This window comes from Phyllobates terribilis, unplaced genomic scaffold, assembly GCF_046119375.1.
Source record: "Phyllobates terribilis strain yellow unplaced genomic scaffold, ASM4611937v1 Scaffold_3__8_contigs__length_932513732, whole genome shotgun sequence".
In the NCBI taxonomy this organism is placed as follows: Eukaryota; Metazoa; Chordata; class Amphibia; order Anura; family Dendrobatidae; genus Phyllobates; species Phyllobates terribilis.
In genome coordinates this window covers 90,706,181-90,733,365 of record NW_027362763.1, presented here as the reverse complement: position 1 = coordinate 90,733,365, position 27,185 = coordinate 90,706,181, and the positions used below count along the sequence as shown (strand labels likewise).

Sequence of the window (27,185 nt, the reverse complement as noted above, 5' to 3'; positions counted from 1 at the left end):
GTCACAAAAAAATAATCTCAGAATCACTGGGATACATTGAAGCGTAACGGAGTTATCACTTCATAAAGTGACACTGGTCAGAATTGAAAAATTTGCCCGCGCTTCGTACGTATGTGCTGATGTGGCTATTAACAATAACTGTGCCGACAGAGTCTATGTGCGCCCTGTCATGCATCATTTTTGGGCGTATATGCTTACTGGAGGCGGATGCTCAGACGCAGTCTTCTACGTCTGTGTGTCTGCCTCTAGTAGGCATACATGCCCAAAAATTATATCTGACAGCTCTGTCAGCACCAGTGTAGTCAATGGCCCTGTCGGCGCATACGCCTGATTCCCGTTTTGCGGTGGGCTTAGAAGTAAGTCCCGACGCGACCACTGAACGTGGGAAAGAACGCAATGTGAAAGTACCCTAACAGGTATTCTACTCTGATGATTCAATCAATATCCAGCAGCCTTTATTATGGGATAAAAGGGGTTGTATCATCTTCTTTATTCAGGAACCGCTCCCCTGCCTTCTGGTTTCATTCTTGCCAGTGAACGGTGAGCTCCTGAAGGTGGAGAGTTCGGTCCAGCAACATGACCCAAGTGAGCAGTCTCCCATGTTTCAAGCAGAGGCAGCTTTGCCTCTGGAGTATGGCAGTGGGCTTTATACAGTCTGATCAGAATGGTAACTAAGAACCTCGCGTTCAGTTTTGTAAATTTTTGTTTCGCTGCAATAAACCAATGCACACATTTTGGCACTCAAAAGTTTTGCGCCATTTGTCTTTTACAGTCTTTTTTTTGTTTCTCTGCACATTGCTGGCTGCAGAATGAGTTGACAAATCCAGAGAGTTCAATCTGACAAAGGGTTTTTAACTTTTTTTAACTACAGTATTTTTCAGATTATAAGACGCACTTCTTTTCCTCCAAAGTTGGGAGGAAAATGGGTACGCTATATAATCCAAAGTGAGCTTACCGGGGGCGACAGTGGCAGGGTAGCTACTTAAGGTGGCCGGCCACAGGAGCAAGGCGATGCTGCGGTGCCTGGGCTCTCGGAAGATGTTGGCGCCGGCGAGCGGAGTCCCCTTTCCTGTAGGTTTCCCTGTAGTGGGCTGCGGGAAAATGGCCGCCTCCGACGGCGCATGCACAGACTGAGATCTCATCTCCCGAGATCTCAATCTGCCCATGCACTGCTTTCTGGGGCCATTTTCCCGAAACCCACCCCAGGGAAATCTATGGGAAAGGGGACTCCGCTCACCGTCGCTGACATCTGAGAGCCCAGGCACCGCAGCATTGCCCCTCTGTATATATAATCACACTCTGGGCAAGATTTATCCCACGGGCCAGAGTTTGACATGTGTCTTTAAAGGGATGAATATATTTTTGAAAAATGGAAAAAATATAGGCAATATTGGAAGACCATGACCAGAAGAGATCATAAAATGAATGTTTGTGAAAGTGTAAAAATAGCTTCGTGATTCAGAGGAGCAATATTTAGGTTGTTCTGCCTGGACAGTATATGTGGAGTTATGTCGGCTTATTATTGGTGGGCAAGGGGGGGGATTATTGGAGAAACCCAGGAATGTGTAGACAGCTTGAATTTTACTGACTATGGCTGTATTCTAAATGGATGACTGCACGAGCGTGCCGCGTGTTTTTCTGAAGTTTTGTAATGTGTATCTTTATTTTCTCTAGCCCCATTGCTCGGAGTTATGCTGAAACCGATATCTCCATGAATTTATCATTGTTTTTCTTTGGTGAAAGTGTCCTTTCTAGGGTCATATTAGAACATCGATCTGAGAACGAGGTGGTAGCCAGGCTTCAGTCAACTTGTTCCTGCGAGATTTGCAAAGCAAGCAAATTGGAATTCATAACAATTCGTAATGTATTTGAACAGAAAACATTACCGCCTGCGTATTAGGTTGCATCTATGTTCTAATGTGGAGTTGGCACGGGTGCAAGAGCCGTTTCCTGTGTCAGTGTTGCCTGCAGCCTATCTGCCGTTTAATGTCAGGTACGTCGTGTCCGTTGGCATCTAGAAGGACTCTCATATCTTCTAAATCATTTCCCCTAATATCGCTATCCATTTATTGTCCATGTGTTGTGATTTTTTCCAGATATAATTACCAGCCCAGAAACGGTAAACCTGATTTAGTACAAGCTGTCTTATTATCTCAGAGTATATTCCAAAAATGTTAGGAGCCGTAGTGCCATATAATGCCTGCAGCTCCAAACCACAAGAATAAGTATAATTAGACCCCATGGGGAGCTGATATCGAGCTTTCCATTAATAATGCTTCAGGGAAAAAGGAGAATAATGCCTTATTAAAAAAAGAAACTTCTCAGCAAATACAGCCTTGTTCTTGTCATCATGTGTCCCTTCAATTTGCCAACTATGTGCCTCGTCCACCTGACACCTCCAGGAGCTTTTCGGACCTTCCATTCTGCATCCATCGACATTCATCTGGAGTTGGTCCCTTTGCAGCTATAAAAGCTCCCGCTCTTCTGGGAAGACTTTCTACACGACTTTGGAGGTGTCTGTGGGAATGTTGGTCCATTCATCCATAAGAGCATTTGTGATGTCAAACACTGATGTGTTGGAGATGCCGGGCTCACAATCTCCAACCTAGTTCATCCCAAAGATGTTGAATGGGGTTAAGGTCAGGATTCTTGAACCAAACTTGCCCAACCATGTCTTTATGGACCTTGTGTGCTGTACGCCGTCATTGGGAACAGAAAAGGCTCTTCACCAAACTGTTCCCACAAAGCTGGAGGCTACAATTGTCCACAAAGATTTCCCTTCACTGGAGATAAGGCTCCGAGGCCGACCCAGGAAAACAAGCTCAGAGCGTTATCTTTCCTCATCAAACTTTACAGCAGGCACAATGCATTCAGGTGAGTAACATTCTCCTGGCTTTCACCAAACCTAGACTCTTCCCACAGATAGAGAGGGGTGATCCGTCACTACACAGAACACGCTTCCTCCAGAGTGCAGTGGTGGCAGCTTTACACCACTCCATCTGACGCTTGGCATTGTGCTTGGTGATACACGGCTGCATGCAGCTGCTCGGCCATGAAGCTCCCGGCGGGGGCGCAGTGTTTGTTCTGATGTTATATCAGAGGATGACTCTGGAGTTATGGAGTCAACAGAGTGTTTGTGACTTTTCTGCCCTCTACTCCTCAGCACTTGTGACCCAGAACTCTAACGTTATGTGGTCTCCACTTTCTGGCTGATTTGCTGCTGTTCCTTCCACTCATTAATACCACTCACAGGGGATGGGGAAAGATTTAGGAGGAAGAAATGTCATGAACCAACTTGTTCCCTTGGTGGCTCCTATTACAGGACTGCGCTGGTATCAGGGAGCTCTGCACCTCCAGCCGCTCTGTCACATGTTAGTAAAGACAGACGGCATGGCTGGGGGGGGCCAGAGGTTTTACACCGGGGGGTGAGGGGCCAGATGTTATACACCAGGGGGCGAGGGGCCAGATGTTATACGCTGGGGGGCGAGGGGCCGGATGTTATACAACGAGGGTCAAGGGGACGGATGTTATACACCGTGCAGTGAGGGGCCAGATGTTATACACCGGGGGGGCAAGGGGCCGGTTGTTATATACCGGGGGACAAGGGGCCGAATGTTATATGCTGGGGGGCCGGATGTTATACACCGAGGGTCAAGGGGTCGTATGTTATACACCGGGCAGTGAGGGGCTGGATGTTATACACCGGGGGGCGAGGGGCTGGATGTTATATACCAGTGGGCGAGGGGCCGGATGTTATACACTGGGAGGCAAGGGGCCGGATGTTATTCTCTGGGGGGGGCAAGGGGCCGGATGTTATACCCTGGGGGGCGAGGGACCAAATGTTATACACCGAGGGTCAAGGGGCTGTATGTTATACACCAGGCAGCGAGGGGCTGGATGTTATACACCGGGGGGCGAGGGGCTGGATGTTATACTCCGGGGGGCAAGGGGCCAGATGTTATACGGTGGGGGGGGCGGATGTTATACACCGGGGGGCAAGGGGATGTTATACACCAGGCAGCGAGGGGCTGGATGTTATACACCGGGGGGCAAGGGGCCGAATGTTATACGCTGGGGGGTGAGGGGCTTGATGTTATACACCGGGGGGGTGAGGGGCTGGATGTTATACACTGAGGGGCAAGGGGCCGGATGTTATACGCTGGGGGGCGAAGGGCCTAATGTTATACACTGGGGTCAACAGGGCCAGGGGTTATACACCAGGGGCAGTGGGTTGTATATCAAGTTGTGCAGGATTATTAAGCAGCTTGTTTTCCTTAGGCATAATTGTCCAAGAAAAGAGATTTAACTGACTCTGAAAAGTCTAAAATTGTTACCAGTCTTACAGAGGAGGCAGCACTCCCTAATTTGCTTAGATATTGGGCCGTGATCACAGAGCCATCAAAAGTTTGTTGCAAATAGTCAACAGGGTTGCAAAAAGTGTGTTGAGAAAAAAAGACGCACAATAACTGCCAAAGATTGGAGAAGACTCAAACGTGAAGTGACCAGTAAGCCATTATCCTCCAGTGCTGTCCAGAGCGGCAACCTCCAAGGAGGCCCGGAAGTACAAGGCGTTCAGTGCTTAAAAACTTGGCCAAGGTAAGGAAGGCACAGACCTCCACTTCCACTGAGACGTCAGCAAGGTAGAGGTGGGGTACCTCTTTGGTCTGGTATTATTAAAGGGTTTGTCCACTTATAGGACTACCCCTTCTCGTTCTCAATGCTTGGCGTCAATAAAATAACACTGATACTTCCCTACCGTGCCGACGCCGTTCCAGCGGTGTCAGTACTCGTTCTCCCTGGGCTCCCGTGTGATTATGCCAAGAGAGCCCAATCAGCGCCAACGTCTCTGTCCCTGACTTCATACAAATCAAACATCAAGAGGAAGTCAGAGAGCAGAACTCACTTTTACTTTCTTAAATATTCACGTCTCAGGTTTATTAACCTTTTTGACTGACTGACAGATCTGCAATTGTTAAATAATAAAATTAATCATTAAAAATACAAATTGCCAAATAGTAAGCCTCGCTGCTAGTCAAGTATGATGATGTACCTAAAATTTTGGGTTATTTAAACAGAGTAAAAAATAATATCTACAGTTCTAAAATATAATTTTAGCATCATGAAAAGGGAAACTGCAAGTTTCCAAAAGTGATGGAGTTCCATGGTCTCATTTTGGAGTGCAGGTTGCAGTCTGCTATAATAACGGCCATTGTAGCTGTTCACGCACTTTAGGGTAGACATTATCATTTTGCTTTATAGTGGTCTCAATTTTTAAAAGAACATCATAGGACTTAATAGTCCACAGAGGTGTTGCTTGGCTTCAGGCGCCTGCTGCAAAATCAGTAATGGTTCCCCAGAAGTTCTAGTGTTCCTACAAGGTGCTGAAGGTAAAGGCCAGGTTCAGCGGCAACATCTGCACCTTCTAAAGTTTCATCCAAAGACATGGAATATTGTGTCTGTTATGCAATCCTGTGAGTTCTTATTATGGCAGAAATTCTGTCTTTAGACACTTTTGTCTCACTTTACGCCACCTTTTGGTTAGTTTAGTTTACGCTAATATTTAGCAAATAAATTATGGCACTTTGCCACATTTCAAGCACAAATGTTTTTTGGCTCAAATTGAGGCAGAATTCTGGTTCCTTCATCTTCGTAAATCAGATATTATTGCCACCAATCCAAGTACTTCAGCAACTGAAAGTCCAAAAGATTTGATAATCTGGCCGTTTCTTGCAACATAGCTTAATAGGGAATTGCAAAACCAAAAGAAGACCGATTTTGTTTTCTTTTTATAAATTTCAATATGTCCGTTTAGACACCAGACAGTTACGAATTTACTGAAGTGAAATTTTTGTTTATTGCGTAACCCAAGAATATTTGTCACTAAAATCTCAAAGCGATCTAAGGATATTTGAGGCCAGAAATGAAAATAATTTTACCACTTATTCCAAAATTACACTACTTAGTTTAAAACTTCTTGTAAATTCAAGTTCAAACTTTCCACATCTACCCACAGACTAGGCTGTAAAACTCTACCTTATCCGCAATTGTTTGCATTGGACCAAACGCAAAGAGGGGGATAATAAGAGAGAGATTTGGGTTTTGTGAGTGTGTTACTTTTCGCAAATGTGAGGTCTGCGAGAAGGTTATGGAATTCATGTGGAATGGCGAGGTTTTGGTCAGCAAGTATTTGTAATTCTCAAGGCAAGAAGTGCTATTATTGGACACTGCCTGTAATCACTAGCTGCAAGGGGTAAATCTGAAGGCACGTCAAACCTATTGGGGTCTTCTGGTTCTTTTCCGACATCTTTTGTTTTTTCATCATGCTCGATCCTATGTTTGGCTAAAGGCCGGGTTCACATCTCAATATGGAAAAATGGGCAAATTGTGAACTTTAAATGTGGCCATAGACAGGTAGATATTTTATAACTCTGCTATGAAGACCTCTGCCAGAAGTCAGACATAAAGTGAGATACATACAGATCTCAAAGCGTTTATTACCACATATTGGTAGGACGTAGCATAAAACCGATTGGGAGTGAATTGGTAGAGCCCCGACATCTCTCCTTTCAGAGTAGGATGGGGTCTGGAGATAAATTAATGTCCTTGAGATATGCCATGAAACAAGAGTGTTTTCATTTTTCTACCTTTTTCATATGACCATGTTCATGATCCAAAAGCTATAATTCCACTAGCGTATATTCAAATTATTAAGTAAAATCACTCTGCTGCAAAGCTGAAGAGTAGAAATATATTGTGGTCACTTATTTAAGCCATGATGTACTTGGCCAGGTTGTGGATTCCCAGTTGCGGTCCGCAGAATAGTTACGGATTAGCAGCTGTAGCTCATTTAGTCATTAATGGCTCCAAGGGTCATCACCAGGAAATCGTCAGTCAGGGTGTGAGAGGCTAGAAAATGAGTTGGAAATGTAGTCATGGATGAAGCCAAAAGTTAGAGCCACGACTAGTAATACATCAGGTACCAGACAAACAATCCAAGGGCGAAGCAGGGGCAATATCCAGAAGCAAGGCAAGCAATTTAAAATCAATCGGAAATCTAGCCTGGAACAAGAGTCAGGATCGGGAATTAATCACAATCAACAGTCAAGGCATTGCGAGATGATTCCTCATAAATAAGTCCAGGCCTGGACTCAACATCATTGAGGTCTTGGCAACTTGGCACAGTCAGAGCAGAAGACAGAAGCCTCCGGGATGGGGCTCTAGAACTTGGCAAAATGCAAACCAGAAATGATAGAAGATACAGTGAGTACTAGTGGAAATGGGCAATTGTCCTCTCATGTTTTCTCACGTTGTCTGTTGACGTGGGAATTTATGCTAGAAAAGAGTTTTTATGAGGTTATTCCAAAGACACCCTAGTCGACTTGTACATTGAGATGTACTCGTCTGACAAGCAGGCCCTCCAGCTCACACGAGGAGCATTTGCCAAAAAATAAAGCGTTGTAATTGGTCTTTTGTCCTCTCTGGGCCTTTTTCCATTGCCTTTACCCGACCTACAAGGCATGCAGGTGGACATAAGATAAAAATGTATAAAAGTCCAAATAGGAAGGGATAAAATCCCACGCCATGTCCAAGTCTTTTTATCTAGATGCTCTGTCTTTCCTTTCACTTTTCTCTACTTGAACAAATTGGGATGACTCCAAATTTCATATTAGATTGGGCTGATGCCCATAAAATAACTACATTCTCACTAACTTAATTTATAAGATCCACTAATTAAATTAAGTGTATCTGGACTTACAGGAATTCCGAAGGGCAGAATAACATTTGTATAAACTGTTGTTATTTTTATTGGGACATTAGATATGATATTTGATATCATTTTTATGTGTCAGGCTCTACTAATATGGAGATTTTTTCTTGTACAATAATATATGCTTTCTATATATGGATGGAATAGAGCTTTCATGAGTGGTTCTCCATGCCCAGTTATCAATCGGAGGTCCATATTTTGACAATTTCCTGACATTACTTCTCTAGTCATATCACTTCCTTGAGATAATCACAGATGACAGGTGGAAGAGGGATTATATATGGGAAGCGTTTGAGGGAGGACTGGGTTTTGTGACGTTAGAATGAAAATTTGGTTGGGATGATCACCTTGTATGTTTGAGGAGATCAACACAATTTTAAATGGGGAAACATTAGCAATGCATGACTGGTAACTTCAGTACTAGCATTGTAATGACATTATCTTGTGAGATAGTGATGCTGGGAAGATAATGGTGATTGAGTAAATGGAATTGAGAAGATAATGGATAGAAGATAATGAATATTGGTAAACAAAAAAACAAATTTTATGCACACAGGCACCAACTTGATGGGATTTAGCTGACATTCAAACCTTGGGTTGAAATGACCTTTGTGAATGATATCACTAGATTATTTGGAGATTATATATTTTGGTTAATCCCACATAATGACTCTTCATTCTATTCTGGTGTGGGATTTAGGATGGCCACATCTTAACATTAGATGGCTGTCGGACGAAAAATGTTTCAGCTGATCGTTTTGCCAATAGCCATCTCAGCTGACTCTCCCATACACAGGAGTGCTCGCTTGACCGAGTGCTCTTGTGCTCTCTATGAGAAAGCTGCTGACTGACAGATCGTCCCGTGGCTTATCTCTGGGAGGACAATGCAATCAGCAGTCCAGAATCGGTCATGCGCGATCAACATCTCTCTGACCGGCGCCTCCATACACATTAGACCGTCGGCTGAACGATATCGACGGGTTCGGCCGACATTAGTCCAATGTGTGTGGAGGACTAAACTCCTAGTATTTCTGAAGACCTTCAGGTTTCCCATGAAAGACCCAGAACGTCTCAAGTGGATTGAAGCCGTCCAGAGAGATGACTGGAAACTCTTCTTTCACAGCAAGATATAAAACAAAAGTTGGTCAAAATGGTCGATTGCGAACTTAATGATGTATCATTGGCTGTTTTGGTCAAATGAAGGTTTGTTCATTCCAACGGAGGTCCAACCAACGGACTGTCGATATTGTTCAAAACACCGGGCATCTGGATTTTTTTAGTAGATGATAAGCATTGATTGCATCATCAGCCAACGATATAGACATTAGATATCTATTGGCCAAACCATTGTCCAGACCCAATTCTCTCAATAGCTATTATACTTGATTTAACCACTTATCCCTTAAAAACTGTTAGGGAAGAATGATAAAACTCCAACCTCTTTGATCTCTGTCTTCCACAATGGCAATTCTCATAAAATAATCCCATAGACGAAATAATCCCATAGACGAAATAATCCCAAAGTCCCATTGACAAAAATGTATTGCTGGTTCCAACAACAAAATGTATTGGAATGGCTAGTCATCTGTTCGCCTGTCTCCCTTAGAAGTAATGAAGGGATCTGTGCACATATGTTGTCATGTCTTCATTCATTTTCATCTGGATGCGATTGCTGCAGATAAGCCAAGTGACCCACATTCTCCACATCGGTGCAGGTTGTGGAGCATCTATCAGACTATTCTAGCATTTGTTGTGGTTGTGCCTTAAATATCTCAGGTGGAAATATTTCTCGTAAGTCCTCATGATTTATTACTAGAAACTCCACACAGCGTATATTCAAGGACTCCTATCAAAAATTTCAGGGTCATCAAACTAATGACATTGCTGGATAGTAAAAGAAACATACCTTTCTTCTTATGGGCTCATACACATCAGATGATCTGTGGCGTAAAACGTCAGCTGCCGATCGGCTACCTGTTTGTCGATTGGTGACCATTCAATAGATTATTTAGCTAGGCCAACCGCGTTTATGATGCACACAGTACTTCCGGTAATAGATCATTCTGTGTTCATAGGCTGTCATTGTTCCCCGCAGCACATTTACGCAGGACAATATGCTGCCGAGAACGATGGTTTTCAATGAAGCTTAAAAATCATTTCACCCTACCAATGAGCATTTTGTTTGTTCATCGGGTGATCGGCAGACTATTTGTACTGCTCACTTATCGGAAAACGAGGGCTCCTAAAAATCTCCGTCATTGATAATCGTGCGGCATAAATACACTCTGAAGGACCCCATACTCATTAGACTAACGTCAGTCGAACCTGCTTATTTCAGCGGGTTCAGACAACAGTCTAATGAGTATGGGGGCCTCCCATCTCTACCTCGACAGATGATGTTACGGGAGAGAAGCATCCAGCATGTCTAATTTTGGACTGACAATCCTTATGTTCTTAGATAAGTCGCCACCATTGGAGTCTGGCAGCGGCTTTCTTATGGAGGACACAGGAGCGATCAGCAGAAATAGGTAGTTCGAAATGGCTACAGATAGTCAGGAGAGATAGCGGTCGGCTGAATAATGGTACAGCTGGCAGCTACTTATTGTGTATGGGGAACTTTAGACTGCAGATGTACTAAGAGTGGTTAAGTTCCCAGCTAGTGCATCCGTCCTCCATGTTATTCTCAGCCTAGCACACATGTGTCAAACTTTGGCCTGTGGGCCAAATCTGGCCCGCAGGGTGATTATATTTGGCCCACCACACCAGAACCACCACCCCTATGTGGGACCGTTATACTGTATGGAGGACTTTGTGGGGCCCTTTATTCTGTATGGAAGACTATGTGGTGCCCCACAGAACATGGGTGTTCTGCTAGGCTGAAAATAATGCAGGGGATCAGCATGTCAGGATCTCTTACTTAAAGATTCAAAGTTGATTTCGTAAGTGATGGAAAATCCATTTGCCTCCAGTACGGTGGGTGGTCTTCTTTTACTCCACTATAGGAGTAATATGATAGATTTGGTGGCACTAAATCTCCTGGCAGGTTCCCCATAAAGGGTTATAGCCTGTGGCTTGGTGGGGGTCCAACCCCTGGGATCCCCTCCGATCCCAAGAATGGGGCTTTTAAGTGGACAATATACAGCACTCAGCTTTTCCTTGGAGTCTGGTAGAGAATGAGTGGAGCGGTTGCCACGCACTTCGACAGGGCATTTCGGAGTCCTGTTCTTGGGAATGTCGGGGGTCCTAGCAGTCGCACCCACACCAATCCTCAAGTTATCACCTATCCAGTGATAACTTTAAGTGGTGGTAATAACCCTTTAATCCGTGGCTTCGTATTTGTCATTTCAGCATTTTTACAACAAGGACACATTAAGATTTTTCTGGTCTTTTTTTTTTTTTTTTTGCAGTTCTGAAAACTTAAGAAGCAATATCCAAATTCCCCTAATCAAAAATTTCTATTTTATGCCAATAAGTCTTTCATTTTCTTTTTTTTTTAATGCATGCCAATAATAACATACAGGTAATATATCTATATAAGCCCAGGAGCATACTTGGCGCAGCTTGATTCTCCAGCACACATCGTTCTCCCGTACACCGATCCTCAAAGTAGTCCTTAGATATTTGCTCCGAAAAAGAAAAGAAAAAAAACCTAATAATAATAATAATAATTCTATCCGTTTCGTATTGATACCAAACATCTAAGGGAAGCCGAATTTTCCAAACTGTTAAGTTTTGGGGGTTTGTAATTCTGCGCCTCGAGCACAAAAAAACGAGAGAAGAACTTTAATCCGTTGACATTTTAATGTTTTACAAATATGTTTATAACCGAAGTAGCCGAGGTTTATTAGCGTATAGATTTCATATGGTAAGGTGGAATGTGTTAGGATCTCGCCGTACAGCGTGTTATTCTAGATGGGCCCGCTTTGATGCTGCTGTAATATAAGAAAATTGTGTCTGTTTTGTCATGTGCGTTAACTTGGATGGCCTCTCGGCACAGCTGTGTTAGTACAGCTACGAGTCTTTCCTTGACCCGGGTTTTCTTGCCTCGAGGTTTTTCTTCATTCCGACGGGAAGAAATTTTGATTAATGTGACACTCTGTCAAATTTGGACACCAGATTACTATTAAGTGCATCATTATGTTATCTTGCAAAAATGTACCGCGTCCTACCTGACAGATATAATAGCGAGCAAGTAAAATAGCAGAAAGCGGAAAGTAAGTAACACAAGGGATGTGCTCAGATATATCAAAGTTAATGTTCACTTCTGACAGACAGACAACCCCAGGTCTTAGTAAATCTTCCCGGAGTCTGTTTTATATATAACAGATTAACAGATTCATCAGAGATTTCCTCTTCTTTCTTTCTTTAACTGTTTTTTTTTTTCTTGAGGATAATAGAAAATAAGGATTTTGTTTAAAAAAATTGAGATTTAGAAACCGATTTATCATTTACGTCTGGCATTTTGTTGACGTTACTTGCTCCAAATTTTTCGAAATGGGAAAATCTGGATAGTACAAATTCACACGGATAGGCACTATGGTAAGGAGCAAGATGGGGGGGTGAGAGTGATGGTTGCTCTCACCTGTGCGAGTTGTGTAAGGAAACAACACCTGTAGAAGCCTGATGTGTCATAACTACAGCCCAGTGGGTGGAGGAGAGTATCTTCCAGATAACAGTTTGGCAAATGTATTTTTTTCCTGAGGATAATAGATCATTAGGATTTTTTTTCCAAAATGTGAGATTTAGTGCCTGATTTATCATTTACTTTTTTTTTTCTTTAAAGGTCAGTTTTCTTATCTTTATTTTGTCATGTGCATGTGGTATTCATTGACGTTCTTTGCACCAAATTCTTCTAAATGAGAACATTTGGATAGGACAAATCCGCACAGACAGGCACTACCGTAAGGAGCAAGATGGGGATGAGAGTGATGGTAGCGCTAACTTGTACGAGTTGCGTGAGGAAACAACACCTGTAGGAGCCTGATGTGTAGTAGCTGCAGCCCCATAGGGGGAGGAGAATATCTTCCAGATAACAGTTTGGCAAAGCGGATATTTATCATGATGTGCGAGCTGCGCTCATGGAAAGGATGAGATCTGGAGAGTATAAAAAAAGGTTTTCTATTAACCAATGCGTTTTGCCTCAGGATCGGCCGCTTTCTCAAAGTAAAAAACTAAATGAGTAAAAACCCACTTGGTTTTTTATCTTGCAAAATGCACGAAAACATGTTGGTGTATAAAATACCTTGTTTATACTTTTTGGATCTCATCATTCCGTGAGCGCAGCCCGTGCATCATGATAACCTCCTCTTTGAAAAATTTTTCAAAATGGCTCATGAATTTCGTGCAAAATAAAAAATTGCTCAGAATTTTTGTCTTTAACCCCTTTATAATCTTTCTATTTTCCGTTTTTGCTCTTTCATCTTTTCCTACCATTTTTCCAAAAGCCATAACTTTTTTATTTTTCCGTCAATATGGCCGTGTGAGGGCTTGTTTTTTGCAGGGCGAGTTGTACTTTTGAATGGCACCATTGATTTTATCATATCGTGTACTGGAAAACTAGAAAACTATTCCAGGTGAGGTGAACTTGCAAAAAAAAGTGCAATTCCACAATTGTTCTTTCGGGTTTTTTCTTTACCACGTTCATTACAAGGTAAAGCTAACCTGGCAATATGATTCTCCAGGTCAGTACAAGTACGTAGATACCAAACATGTATAGGTTCTTTCTTATTTAATTGGTTAAAACAATTCTGAAATTTGTAAGAAAATTTTTTTTGCTTATGTCGCCATTTTCCAAGACCCTTAGCGTTTTCTCATTTCGGGATCTGGAGCGGAGTCATGTCTTATTTTTTGTGCCTCGAGCTGATGTTTTTATTGATATTATTGGGATAGATGCGATATTTTGTTTGCCTCTGATTGCATTTTATTGCAATGTTGCATCAATCAAAAAAACGTAATTCTAGTGTTTTGATTAATTTTCTCGTTACGCCGTTTATCAATTGATTATTTGTTTTTTTTATTTTGATAAATCGGGCGATTCTGAATACAGTGATACCAAATGTGTTTTGGTTTTTTTTGTTTTATTTTCAATGGGAAAAAAAGGGGGTGATTTGAACTTTTGCAGGGTTTTTTGTTTGTTTTTTCATATTTTTATATTTTTTTCACACCTTTTACTGTCTTTAACGGTCCCCTTAGGAGCCTTGAAGCTGCGATCGTCTTGTTGTGACAATACAGCTTTTCTTCTTAATTATGCCAGACAAATTCAGTAAGCCAGGAGTCATATGCTTTTATGTTCATATTGACTTTTGCATTGGTGTTCTACTTTGGTTGATTAACACAGACTATTGTTTGAATAATCCTGAATGTTGACACTTGAGTTGATATGTACTGTAACATATTGTCTGCAAATCTTGCAAAATAGAGACATGGAGCAATACTGTGATAATATGCTGATTACGCACTATACCAAACCATGCTGGTTGATGAAATGCTCAAACAATGAGTCATGAGCTCTTTCCACCTTGATCCCTGACCCTTGACCTGTGATTAATGGCTGCAAGGACAACTGTGATCTCTAAAAAAGGGGTCTCTACCTCTATTCGGTGTCATTCTACAGCATGTCAGCATAGGGGACGTCAGCCCCAGCTGGAGGAATACAGATCGGCTCCATTGACCATTGCTGAACCCTCAGAAACATCTTGAAGAATCCAGGTTGGGACAAACAGGTCACCTGGCCCTAGACCTCACTGCCCTCGGCTAGTTTCCTAAGCTTGTCATTACCTCCTCTTTTTGGGGGCCCGCTAAAAGCGGGGTGCCACTGGTGGGAGTAGTCGGCCCTGGAAGCCCCAAAATCGTAGCTGTTCTATCCCAGGCGGGCGAGCGGAAGGGTGAGGACTCTATAATTTGCACCATCTTGGGTACTTGCTGGGACTCTTCTATGTGTTTATTGTCCGCTTTGTGGTTCAGTAAAGTATTGCCACACTGTTTTACCCGCACCCTGTGTTGTCTGAGCAGTGTTATGCCCACGGAAGACCCCCGGTCTTCACACTTGGGCTGTACATAGCAGGGCTCCAGCACTGTTATGTGTGGAAAAATATAAAATAAGAAAAGTGGAGAGAGGGGGATAATTACATATGTTATGTATTGCAGAAACAATGATCTATGAACGCCGGCCACAGGCTGGCATTCACAGAAGTATCGTAATGCGGGATTTAACAGGTTAACAGGCACGGCTATTAAAGGCACTTGCTGGCTGATTAAATCAGTGCCGGGAAAGATGTGGCCTCGGCGTGTGAGCCCACATCAAAGGCAGGGACACAATCCTTTGACGTAAATATGCGTCAAAGGTCATTAAAGGGAACCTGTCAGCAGGTTTTTGCTATGTAATCTGAGGACAACACGAGGTAGGGGCTGAGACGCAGATTTCAGGGATGTTTCACTTATTAGGCTGTGTTGTTTCTACACAATGAGTGATTTATCAACTGCCTGGACTACAGCTCATGTGAGCCCTGGTCCTAAGACCACACCCCCTTCTCTGATAAGCAGCTCACTGTCAATAGACAGTGTACACTGAAAGCTGTGGTGTGGGCAGGATTAGCTTTCTGAGCTCTGCTACATGCTGTGTCTAAGAACTCTTGTGTGACAACTACTGCACCTAGTAAACCTTCTTTTCCTACATTATACTGCTCTCAGATGAGGTAGCAAAAACCTTTAAAGAAAATTAAGTCCATTCTGCAGGTACCATGTTGTAGAGCAGGAGGAGCTGAGAAGATTGATATATAGTGTTGTGGGAAATAATTCACTATATCTTGTGTTTTAATCATTTAATCCTCTGTTTTTCTGGGATTTTTGGTCCAGTGGGCGGTCCCATCAGTGACTGACAGCTTTACTTGTATAATTGTACATACAGAGGTAGCTGTCAGTCACTGATAGGACCGCCCACTGGACTGAAAATAGCAGAAAGAGCAGAGTATTAAATGAATAAAACACAGGTTATACTGAATCTTTTCTCGCAAAACTATATATCAATCTGCTCAGCTCTTCCTGCTCTATAACATGGCGCCTGCAGATTGGACTTCATTTTCGCAGTGACAGGTTCCCTTTAACTTTTTCTGTGACCAAAGTGGATGGTCCAGTATAGAGGCTTTTCTGGACGGGACTGAGGGCAGGGTTCAACGATTTACTGCCCGCGGCAGTAAGTATGCAAAGAAAGTACACCCTTCCACTTGGGTTACATTATGGCACTGTGATTATGCAGAACTTTTTCTTCTTTTCTAAATCGTGACACACAAAAGGACCCCAGACAGACCCCACAATAACCGGGGACCCTCTGCTTCCATTCTCACAATTTATTCAATGGATCAATTTTTTTTACGTTATTGCGTTTCTCCTCAAATACAATGAAATGTCAAAATAGAAATGTGAACACAGCCTAACGAGGTTTGTATTTCACTGTAAAGTAAATAAGACTGCACACAGAATATCTGATGGTTTACTCCCTGTAAGGACAGGAGGCTCTGCGCCCGGCTCTGCTGGACTGTGCCCCCTAGTGGTGCATTATCTTATCTATCTGTCTATCACGTACCTTCCTCTTTATCTTTTTTTTCTTTCTTTTCTTCTTTCTCTTTCTTTTGGTCTTCTATTTCTTCTCTTTCCGTCTTTCTTTTCTTGCTTTTATTTTTACCTCTTTTCTTTCTTTCTATCTTCCCTTTCTTTCCTTCTTTCATCCTTTCTTTTCTTCCTTTTCTTTCCCTCATCCTTTCTTTTCTTTTTCTTTCTTTTTTTCTTTCTATCTTTCTTTTCTTTCTGTCTTTCTTTTCTTCCTTTCTTTTCTTTATTTCATCCTTTCTTTTCTTTATTTCTTTCTTTCATCCTTTCTTTCCTTTTTTATTTCCTTCATCCCTTCTTTTCTTTCTTTTTTGTTTTCTTTCTTTCTATCTTTATTTTCTTTCCTTCCTTTTCTTTCTTTTTTTTCTTTTCTTTCTATCTTTTCTCAATCTATTCATCTATCTTTTCGATGAGTAAATCTATTATGTCAATTGCACTTTTTATGTCTGTGCATCTTCTGTACCTAATATTATATGTATATTTTCATCCAACTTTTGGGCCGTTTTTTCCCCTAAATTCATGTGTTTGAGGTTTAAAAAAAATCATTTTTGCAGTTAAGTTTCATTAGAAATGTTGCACGGTTTGGTTTCTGTAGCCTCCGTGTTGCACTGTCTATTGCTGGCTGCAGAACGAGTTAACTGAGAATCCGTCATATTCAGTCTCCACAAGAAGAAACTGAATTACTTTATTACTATTACCATTATTAAAAAGGTTTTCCCTTAGCTGCAGTTTCTAAACAGCTATTTCATTCATGAATGAGTTGAAGAACCCTGGAGAAGTCGTCTTTACTACATTCTCCATTTATTTTCTTTAGGTTTTGAAGTCCATTTTGCTGTTTCCAACAATTGAGCGGATGGCACAGTCTCCACAGGGCAAAATAATGACGCCATGGTTGTGCAACCTGCGGTATGTGGTGTATATGCCTCTGTATCTGCTCTCCTTCTTACCTGAAGTGATGAAGACCTTCCTGGTGAAGTTAGCCCTGCATGGGATCAAGTCTGTAGATGAGACGTCGGTGGTGGCCTCGCTGAATCTGTTCAGGATGGAGTGTGCCGGTAGGTGCGGTATTAACTCTTAGAAATGATATACAAAAGTGTTCCCTGTGTACCCAAAATAAATACCCATAAGACAGCTACATAGGAGAGCAGCCTGACAGATCTTCCCCACATGTCCAGGATACGATTTTATCCTCTACAACATACATGTCAAACTCTGCCCCGTGTGCCAAATCTGGCCCGCAAGGTGGTTATATTTGGCCCGTGACACCAGGGCCACCACCTCTATGTGGGGCCCATTATTCTGTATGGAGGACTATGTGGAGCCATTATTCTGTATGGAGGACTATGTGTGGCCCATTATTCTGTATGGAGGACCATGTTAGCCCATTATACTGTATGGAGGACTATGTGGGGCCAATTATTCTGTATGGAGGACTATGTGGGGCCATTATTCTGTATGGGGGACTATGTGGGGCCCATTATACTGTATGGAGGACTATGTGGGGCCATTATTCTGTATGGAGGACTATGTGGGGCCCATTATTCTGTATGGAGGACTATGTGGGGCCATTATTCTGTATGGGTGACTATGTGGGGCCCATTATTCTGTATGGAGGACTATGTAGGAGGGCCATTATTCTGTATGGAGGACTATGTGTGGCCCATTATTCTGTATGGAGGACCATGTTGGCCCATTATACTGTATGGAGGACTATGTGGGGTCAATTATTCTGTATGGAGGACTATGTGGGGCCATTATTCTGTATGGAGGACTATGTGGGGCCCATTATTCTGTATGGAGGATTATGTGGAGCCCATTATTCTGTATGGAGGACTATGCTGGGCCCATTATTCTGTATGGAGGACTATGTGGGGCCATTATTCTGTATGGAGGACTATGTGGGGCCATTATTCTGTATGGAGGACTATGTGGGGCCCATTATTCTGTATGGAGGACTATGTGGGCCCATTATTCTGTATGGAGGACTATGTGGGGCCCATTATTCTGTATGGAGGACTACATGGGGTCCATTATTTTGTATGGAGGACTATGCGGGGCCATTATTTTGTATGGAGAACTATGTGGGGCCCATTTTACTGTATGGAGGACTATGTGGGGCCCATTATTCTGTATGGAGGACTATGTAGTGCCCATTATTCTGTATGGAGGACTATATGGGCCCATTATATTGTATGGAGGACTATGTTGGGCCCATTATTCTGTATGGAGGACTATGTTGGCCCATTATACTGTATGGAGGACTATGTGGGGCCCATTATTCTGTATGGAGGACTATGTGGTCCCATTATACTGTATGGAGGACTATGTAGGGCCCATTATTCTGTATGGAGGACTATGTGGGGCCCATTATTCTGTATGGCGGATTATGTGGGCCCATTATTCTGTATGGAGTACTATGTGGGGCCCATTATACTGTGGAGGACTATGTGGGGCCAATATACTGTATGGAGGACTATGTGGGGGCAATTATACTGTATGGAGGACTATCTGGGGCCCATTATTCTGTATGGAGGACTATATGGGGCCCATTATTCTGTATGGAGGACTATGTGGGCTCATTATACCGTATGGAGGACTATGTGGGGCCCATTTTACTGTATGGAGGACTATGTGGGCCCATTATACTGTATGGAGGACTATATGGGGCCCATTATTCTGTATGGAGGACTATGTGGGCTCATTATACCGTATGGAGGACTATGTGGGGCCCATTTTACTGTATGGAGGACTATGTGGGCCCATTATACTGTATGGACGACTATGTGACAGATCCTCTATATACTACACCACGCAGGAGAACTGACAGATCCTCTATATACTACACCACACAGGAGAGCTGACAGATCCTCTATATACTTCACCACACAGGAGAACTGACAGATCCTCTATATACTACACCACACAGGAGAGCTGATAGATCCTCTATATACTACACCATGCAGGAAAGCTGACAGATCCTCTATATACTACACCACACAGGAGAGCTGACACATCCTCTATATACTACACCACACAGGAGAACTGACAGATCCTCTATATACTACACCACACAGGAGAGCTGACAGATCCTCTATATACTACACCACACAGGAGAACTGACAGATCCTCTATATACTACACCATACAGGAGAGCTGACAGATCCTCTATATACTACACCACTCAGGAGAGCTGACAGATCCTCTATATACTATACCACACAGGAGAACTGACAGATCTTCTATATACTACACCACGCAGTAGAGCTGACAGATCCTCTATATACTACACCACACAGGAGAACTGACATATTCTGTATATACTACACAACACAGGAGAGCTGACAGATCCTCTATATACTACACTACACAAGAGAGCTGACAGATCCTCTATATACTACACCACGCAGGAGAGCTGACAGATCCTCTATATACTACACCACACAGGAGAGCTGACAGATCCTCTATATACTACACCACACAGGAGAGCTGACAGATCCTCTATATACTACACCACACAGGAGAGCTGACAGATCCTCTATATACTACACCACACAGGAGAGCTGACAGATCCTCTATATACTACACCACACAGGAGAGCTGACAGATCCTCTATATACTACACCACACAGGAGAGCTGACAGATCCTCTATATACTACACCACACAGGAGAGCTGACAGATCCTCTATATACTACACCACACAAGAGAGCTGACAGATCCTCTATATACTACACCACACAGGAGAGCTGACAGATCCTCTATACACTACACCACACAGGAGAGCTGACAGATCCTCTATATACTACACCACACAGGAGAGATGACCGATCCTCTATATACTACACCACACAGGAGAGCTGACAGATCCTCTATATACTACACCACACAGGAGAGCTGACAGATCCTCTATATACTACACCACACAGGACAGATCCCCTATATACTACACCACACAGGAGAGCTGACAGATCCTCTATATACTACACCACACAGGAGAGCTGTCAGATCCTCTATATACTACACCACACAGGAGAGCTGTCAGATCCTCTATATACTACACCACACAGGAGAGCTGACAGATCCTCTATATACTACACCACACAGGAGAGCTGACAGATCCTCTATATACTACACCACACAGGAGAGCTGACAGATCCTCTATATACTACACCACACAGGAGAGCTGACAGATCCTCTATATACTACACCACACAGGAGAGCTGACAGATCCTCTTTATACTACACCACACAAGAGAGCTGACAGATCCTCTATACACTACACCACACAGGAGAGCTAACAGATCCTCTATATACTACACCACACAGGAGAACTGACATATCATCTGTATACTACACCACACAGGAGAGCTGACAGATCCTCTATATACTACACCACACAGGAGAGCTGACAGATCCTCTATATACTACACCACACAGGAGAGCTGACAGATCCTCTGTATACTACACCACACAGGAGAGCTGACAGATCCTCTATATACTACACCACACAGGAGAGCTGACAGATCCTCTATATACTACACCACACAGGAGAGCTGACAGATCCTCTATATATTACACCACACAGGAGAGCTGACAGATCCTCTATATACTACACCACACAGGAGAACTGACATATTCTGTATATACTACACCACACAGGAGAGCTGACAGATCCTCTATATACTACACCACACAGGAGAGCTGACAGATCCTCTATATACTACACCACACAGGAGAACTGACAGGTCCTCTATATACTACACCACACAGGAGAGCTGACAGATCCTCTATCTACTACACCACACAGGAGAGCTGACAGATCCTCTATATACTACACCACACAGGAGAGCTGACAGATCCTCTATATACTACACCACACAGGAGAGCTGACAGATCCTCTATATACTACACCACACAGGAGAGCTGACAGATCCTCTATATACTACACAACACAGGAGAGCTGACAGATCCTCTTTAGACTACACCACACAAGAGAGCTGACAGATCCTCTATACTCTACACCACACAGGAGAGCTGACAGATCCTCTATATACTACACCACACAGGAGAGCTGACAGATCCTCTGTATACTACACCACACAGGAGAGCTGACAGATCCTCTATATACTACACCACACAGGAGAGCTGACAGATCCTCTATATATTACACCACACAGGAGAGCTGACAGATCCTCTATATACTACACCACACAGGAGAACTGACATATTCTGTATATACTACACCACACAGGAGAGCTGACAGATCCTCTATATACTACACCACACAGGAGAGCTGACAGATCCTCTATATACTACACCACACAGGAGAGCTGACAGATCCTCTATCTACTACACCACACAGGAGAGCTGACAGATCATCTATATACTACGCCACATAGGAGAGCTGACAGATCCTCTATATACTACACCACACAGGAGAGCTGACAGATCCTATATATACTACACCACACAGGAGAGCTGACAGATCCTCTATATACTACACCACACAGGAGAACGGACAGATCCTCTATATACTACACCACACAGGAGAGCTGACAGATCCTCTATATACTACACTACACAAGAGAGCTGACAGATCCTCTATATACTACACCACACAGGAGAGCTGACAGATCCTCTATATACTACACTACACAAGAGAGCTGACAGATTCTCTATATACTACACCACACAGGAGAGCTGACAGATCCTCTATATACTACACCACACAAGAGAGCTGACAGATCCTCTATATACTACACCACACAGGAGAACTGACAGATCCTCTATATACTACACCACACAGGAGAGCTGACAGATCCTCTATATACTACACTACACAAGAGAGCTGACAGATCCTCTATATACTACACCACACAGGAGAGCTGACAGATCCTCTATATAATACACCACACAGGAGAGCTGACAGATACTCTATATACTACACCACACGGGAGAGCTGACAGATCCTCTATATACTACACCACACAGGAGAGCTGACAGATCCTCTATATACTACACCACACAGGAGAACTGACAGATCCTCTATATACTACACCACACAGGAGAGCTGACACATCCTCTATATACTACACCACACAGGACAGCTGACAGATCCTCTATATACTACACTACACAAGAGAGCTGACAGATCCTCTATATACTACACCACACAGGAGAACTGACAGATCCTCTATATACTACACAACACAGGAGAGCTGTCCGATCCTCTATATACTACACTACACAAGAGAGCTGACAGATCCTCTATATACAACACCACACAAGAGAGCTGACAGATCCTCTATATACTACACTACACAAGAGAGCTGACAGATCCTCTATATACTACACCACACAGGAGAGCTGACAGATCCTCTATATATTACACCACACAGGAGAGCTGACAGATCCTCTATATACTACACCACACAGGAGAGCTGACAGATCCTCTATATACTACACCACACAGGAGAGCTGACAGATCCTCTATATACTACACCACACAGGAGAGCTGACAGATCCTCTATATACTACACCACACAGGAGAGCTGACAGATCCTCTATATACTGCACCACACAGGAGAGCTGACAGATCCTCTATATACTACACTACACAAGAGAGCTGACAGATCCTCTATATACTACTCCACACAGGAGAGCTGACAGATCCTCTATATACTACTCCACACAGGAGAACTGACATATTCTGTATATACTACACCACACAGGAGAGCTGACAGATCTTCTATATACTACACCACACAGGAGAGCTGACAGATCCTCTATATACTACACCACACAGGAGAGCTGACAGATCCTCTATATACTACACCACACAGGAGAGCTGACAGATCCTCTATATACTACACCACACAGGAGAGCTGACAGATCCTGTATATACTACACCACACAGGAGAGCTGACAGATCCTCTATATACTACACCACACAGGAGAGCTGACAGATCCTCTATATACTACATCACACAGGAGAGCTGACAGATCCTCTATATACTACACCACACAGGAGAGCTGACAGATCCTCTATATACTACACCACACAGGAGAGCTGACAGATCCTCTATATACTACACCACACAGGAGAGCTGACAGATCCTCTATATACTACACTATGCAGGAAAGCTGACAGATCTTGTATATAGTACACCACAGAAGAGAGCTGACAGATCCATTATACAGTCATGGCCGGAAGTGTTGGCGCTCTTCAAATTGTTCCAGAAAATTAAGTATTTCTCCCAGAAAATTATTGCAATTACACATGTTTTATTATACACATGTTTAATTTCTTTGTGTGTATTAGAACAACATAAAAAAGAGAGCAGAAAGGCAAATTGGACATAATTTCACACAAAACCCCAAAAATGGGCCTAACAAAATTGTTGGCACCCTCAACTTAATATTTGGTTTCACGCCCTTTGGAATAAATATCTTCAGTTAATAGCTTGCTATAACAATCAACAAGCTTCTTACTCCTCTCAACTGGAATTTTTGACAACTCTTCTCTTGTCAACTGCTCCAGGTCTCTCATATGTGAAGGCGCCTTCTCCCAACAGCAATTTTAGGATCTCTCCACAGGTGTTCAATGGGATTTAGATCCAGGCTCTTTGCTGGCCACTTCAGAACCCTCCAGCTCTTTGTTTTCATCCATTTCTTGGGGCTTCTTGAAGTATGTTTGGGGTCATTGTCCGGCTGGAATACCCATGACCTAGGACGCAAACCCCGCTTTCTGACACTGTGCACTACATTGCGACCCCAAATCCTTTGGTAATCTTCAGATTTCATAATGCCTTGCACATAATCAAGCCAGAGAACCTCCACCATATTTGACTGTAGGTACTGTGTTCTTTTCTTTGTAGGCCTCATTCCGTTTTCGGTAAACAGTACAATGATGTGCTTTACCAAAAAGCTCTATCTTGGTCTCATCTGTCCACAAGATGCTTTCCCTGAAGAATTTTGGCTTACTCACGTACATTTTGGCAAACTGCAGTCTAGCTTTTTTATGTCTCTGTGTGAGCAGTGGGGTCCTTCTAGGTTTCCTGCCTTAGCGTTTCATTTCACTCAAATGGATCGTTCGCGCTGACACTGATGCACCCCGAGCCTACAGGACAACTTGAATTTCTTTGGAATTTGATTGGGGCTGCTTATCCACCATTTTTTTTGTGTTGCTCCAATACACCCAATGGAAATAAAAATGTGTACAACTAAACATGTGTAACTGCAATCATTTTCTAGGAGAAATACTTCATTTTCTGGAACAATTTAATGGGTGCCAACACTTTAAGCCATATATAAGTTTATATAATTACTGTAGAAGTACTTTGGGCACCCTTTGCGTCACCAATAATTTATATACACTTTCCCATCTACTTGTTTTCCATCTATCCTTGCCCTCCTCTAGCTGTTGTAAAGCAAGAACTATCAATCAAGAAAGAGGAGAGCAGAGATAGATGGAAAACAAATAGGTGTGTATTAGTGATGCGCGATCGTGCTCGGATAAGGGGTTTTCTGAGCATGCTCGAGTCCTTACGGAGTATCTTTGGCTTGCTCGTCAAATATGTTTGTGTCGCCGTGGCTGCATGTCTCACGGCTGTTAGGCAGCTGCAAAACATTCAGGGGTTGCCTGTTTGTTAGGCAATCCTTGCACGTGTTGCAGCTGTCTAACAACCGCAAGACATTCAGCCGCGGCGACACAAACATATTTGAAGAGCACGCCGAAGATACTCGGATAACCCCTTATCCGAGCACATTCGCGTATCATTAGTGGGTATGTGTCATGGTCACGTTTTGGCAATCTGCAGTCACATATAGTGAATATATATAGCCCAAAAAAAACCTTTAATAATAAAAATGTATCATGTTCAAACAGGTCAAAAATGTAGTTGTTTCTTTTCCTGGAGAAAAGTCAACATTAAATAGCAAAATCAGCATTGTGAATAAGATTTTAAGTAATCTCATCCACACGCTGCATAAATAATTTGCAGCTTAAAGGAAATCTGTCAACAGGTTTTTGCAACCTAATTTGAGAGCAGCATGATATAAAAACCCTGATTCTAGCAATTTGTCACTTACTGGGCTGCTTCCTGCAGTTTTGATAAAATCACTGTTATCAGCAGGAGATTATCACTAAGGGACTACTTGGCCTACTGCCAAGTAGTCCAACCCCGCCCCCCAACACTGATTGGCAGCTTTCACAGTGTACACAAAAAGCTGCCAATCAGTGGTGTGGGTGGGATTATACAGAGCTCAGCATTCAGAGAGCTGCTAAATCTGCAGCAGAGAAAATATGGATTGTATCAAAACTGCAGCAAGCAGCCCAGTAAGTGACACATCACGGGAATCAGGGACTCTGCCCCTACATTATAGTAAAAACATGGTGACACATTCCCTTCAAATTCTAATTTTCCCAATGAAAAATAGTTTGTATCCCTTCGAAAAATAAAAATGGAAGCATGCACAAGTCTGATTTGTTTTACGAATAAGATATTGATGCTCCAAAAAAAAAATAATGCCATACTGATACCATCCGTATGGAACTATTGCAAAGATTACATAGGAAACTAAATTTGACCTTTTATTCCTTTTTAATTGGGATGTCATATGGATGGCAAAAAACGGATGACATATGGAGGTGAGGAACACCATACAGAATAACTAAGCTCAGCCTAAAATCCATTTTTTTTCTTCTTATCCTAAAGTCCATTTTTCTTCTTATCCTAAAATCCATTTTTTTTCTTCTTATCCTAAAATTCATTTTTTTTCTTCTTATCCTAAAATCATTTTTTTTTCTTCTTTTCCTAAAATCCATTTTTCTTCTTATCCTAAAATCCATTTTTTTTCTTCTTATCCTATAATCCATTTTTTTTCTTCTTATCCTAAAATCCATTTTTTTTCTTCTTATCCTAAAATCAATTTTTTTTCTTCTTTTCCTAAAATCCATTTTTCTTCTTATCCTAAAATCAATTTTTTTCTTCTTATCCTAAAATCTGTTTTTTTTCTTCTTATCCTAAAATCCGTTTTTTTCCCCCTCTGCTCATTAATCTCTGTTGCCCTGAAAAAGATCTTATTTGATTGCAGGGGAATAAACATTTACTTTCAGAAAGCCACAGGAGGTGGAAATGGCTCCTTGAGGCTATTTCCAGGAGAAGATGGTTAACCAGAAGAAATAAAAAAAAAAAAAAAAAAATCCATATTCCATGGCTCAGGTGTTAGGCAGAAATGACAGCAGATCACATAAGGGCAGGATGTGTTATCTAAAAGTTGTGGGACAGAATTAGATGTGTATAACCTGTTTGGAAAAAAAAACACCGGCTCCTAGCCTGTAATACCACGTGAGTCACAGACACCTGTGAGATGTTGTCCTAAAAAAAAAAACTTTGCCTCCATCCAAGTCATTTTCCTCCTTATTTATTCTCTGTCCAAAACTTTTTTTTTTGCTCTGCATCCATCCCGCTGTCATTAAATTAGTCCCTGAATCGTTCCTCTGTACCAACTCCGAAACTGTAAATTTTTTTTTTTTTCCAAGTCAACTTTAGCAATTTTAACAAGACATATTTCTAAGACTATTAAAGAACGTTTGGTCTCTGCAAGAGGTCTGTGAGTGTTAGTCGATGACCTTTCCTCTCTTCCTGTGGTTTGTTTGTTATCCGTTTCTAGTGACGAGCTGAGGTATAGGGACCGGGGCCAAATCCTTTTTTCTTCAGACAAACCTCCTGAATTCCGTTGGGCAAATACTTTCTAAAAGCCACGAGCCAAAACAGCTTGTCAAAAAAATAATAAAATAATAATAATAAAAA

At 42.4% G+C, this 27,185-nt stretch overlaps 1 protein-coding gene across 2 annotated transcripts in view; it reads left to right on the top strand.

Annotated features, from left to right (window-relative positions):
• LDAH (lipid droplet associated hydrolase) overlaps nucleotides 1–27,185 on the top strand; it is a 232,162-nt gene that overhangs the window by 153,549 nt on the left and 51,428 nt on the right. The window contains exons 5-6 of one of the 2 annotated variants that reach the window (XM_073674047.1): nucleotides 17,187–17,427; nucleotides 24,249–24,534. In XM_073674047.1, the coding sequence (XP_073530148.1) occupies nucleotides 17,187–17,427; nucleotides 24,249–24,472 (465 nt within the window). In that variant the 3' untranslated portion in view covers nucleotides 24,473–24,534. Of the gene's footprint in view, nucleotides 1–17,186; nucleotides 17,428–24,248; nucleotides 24,535–27,185 lie in introns of those variants that run through there. The other variant, XM_073674046.1, reaches the window with a different exon arrangement.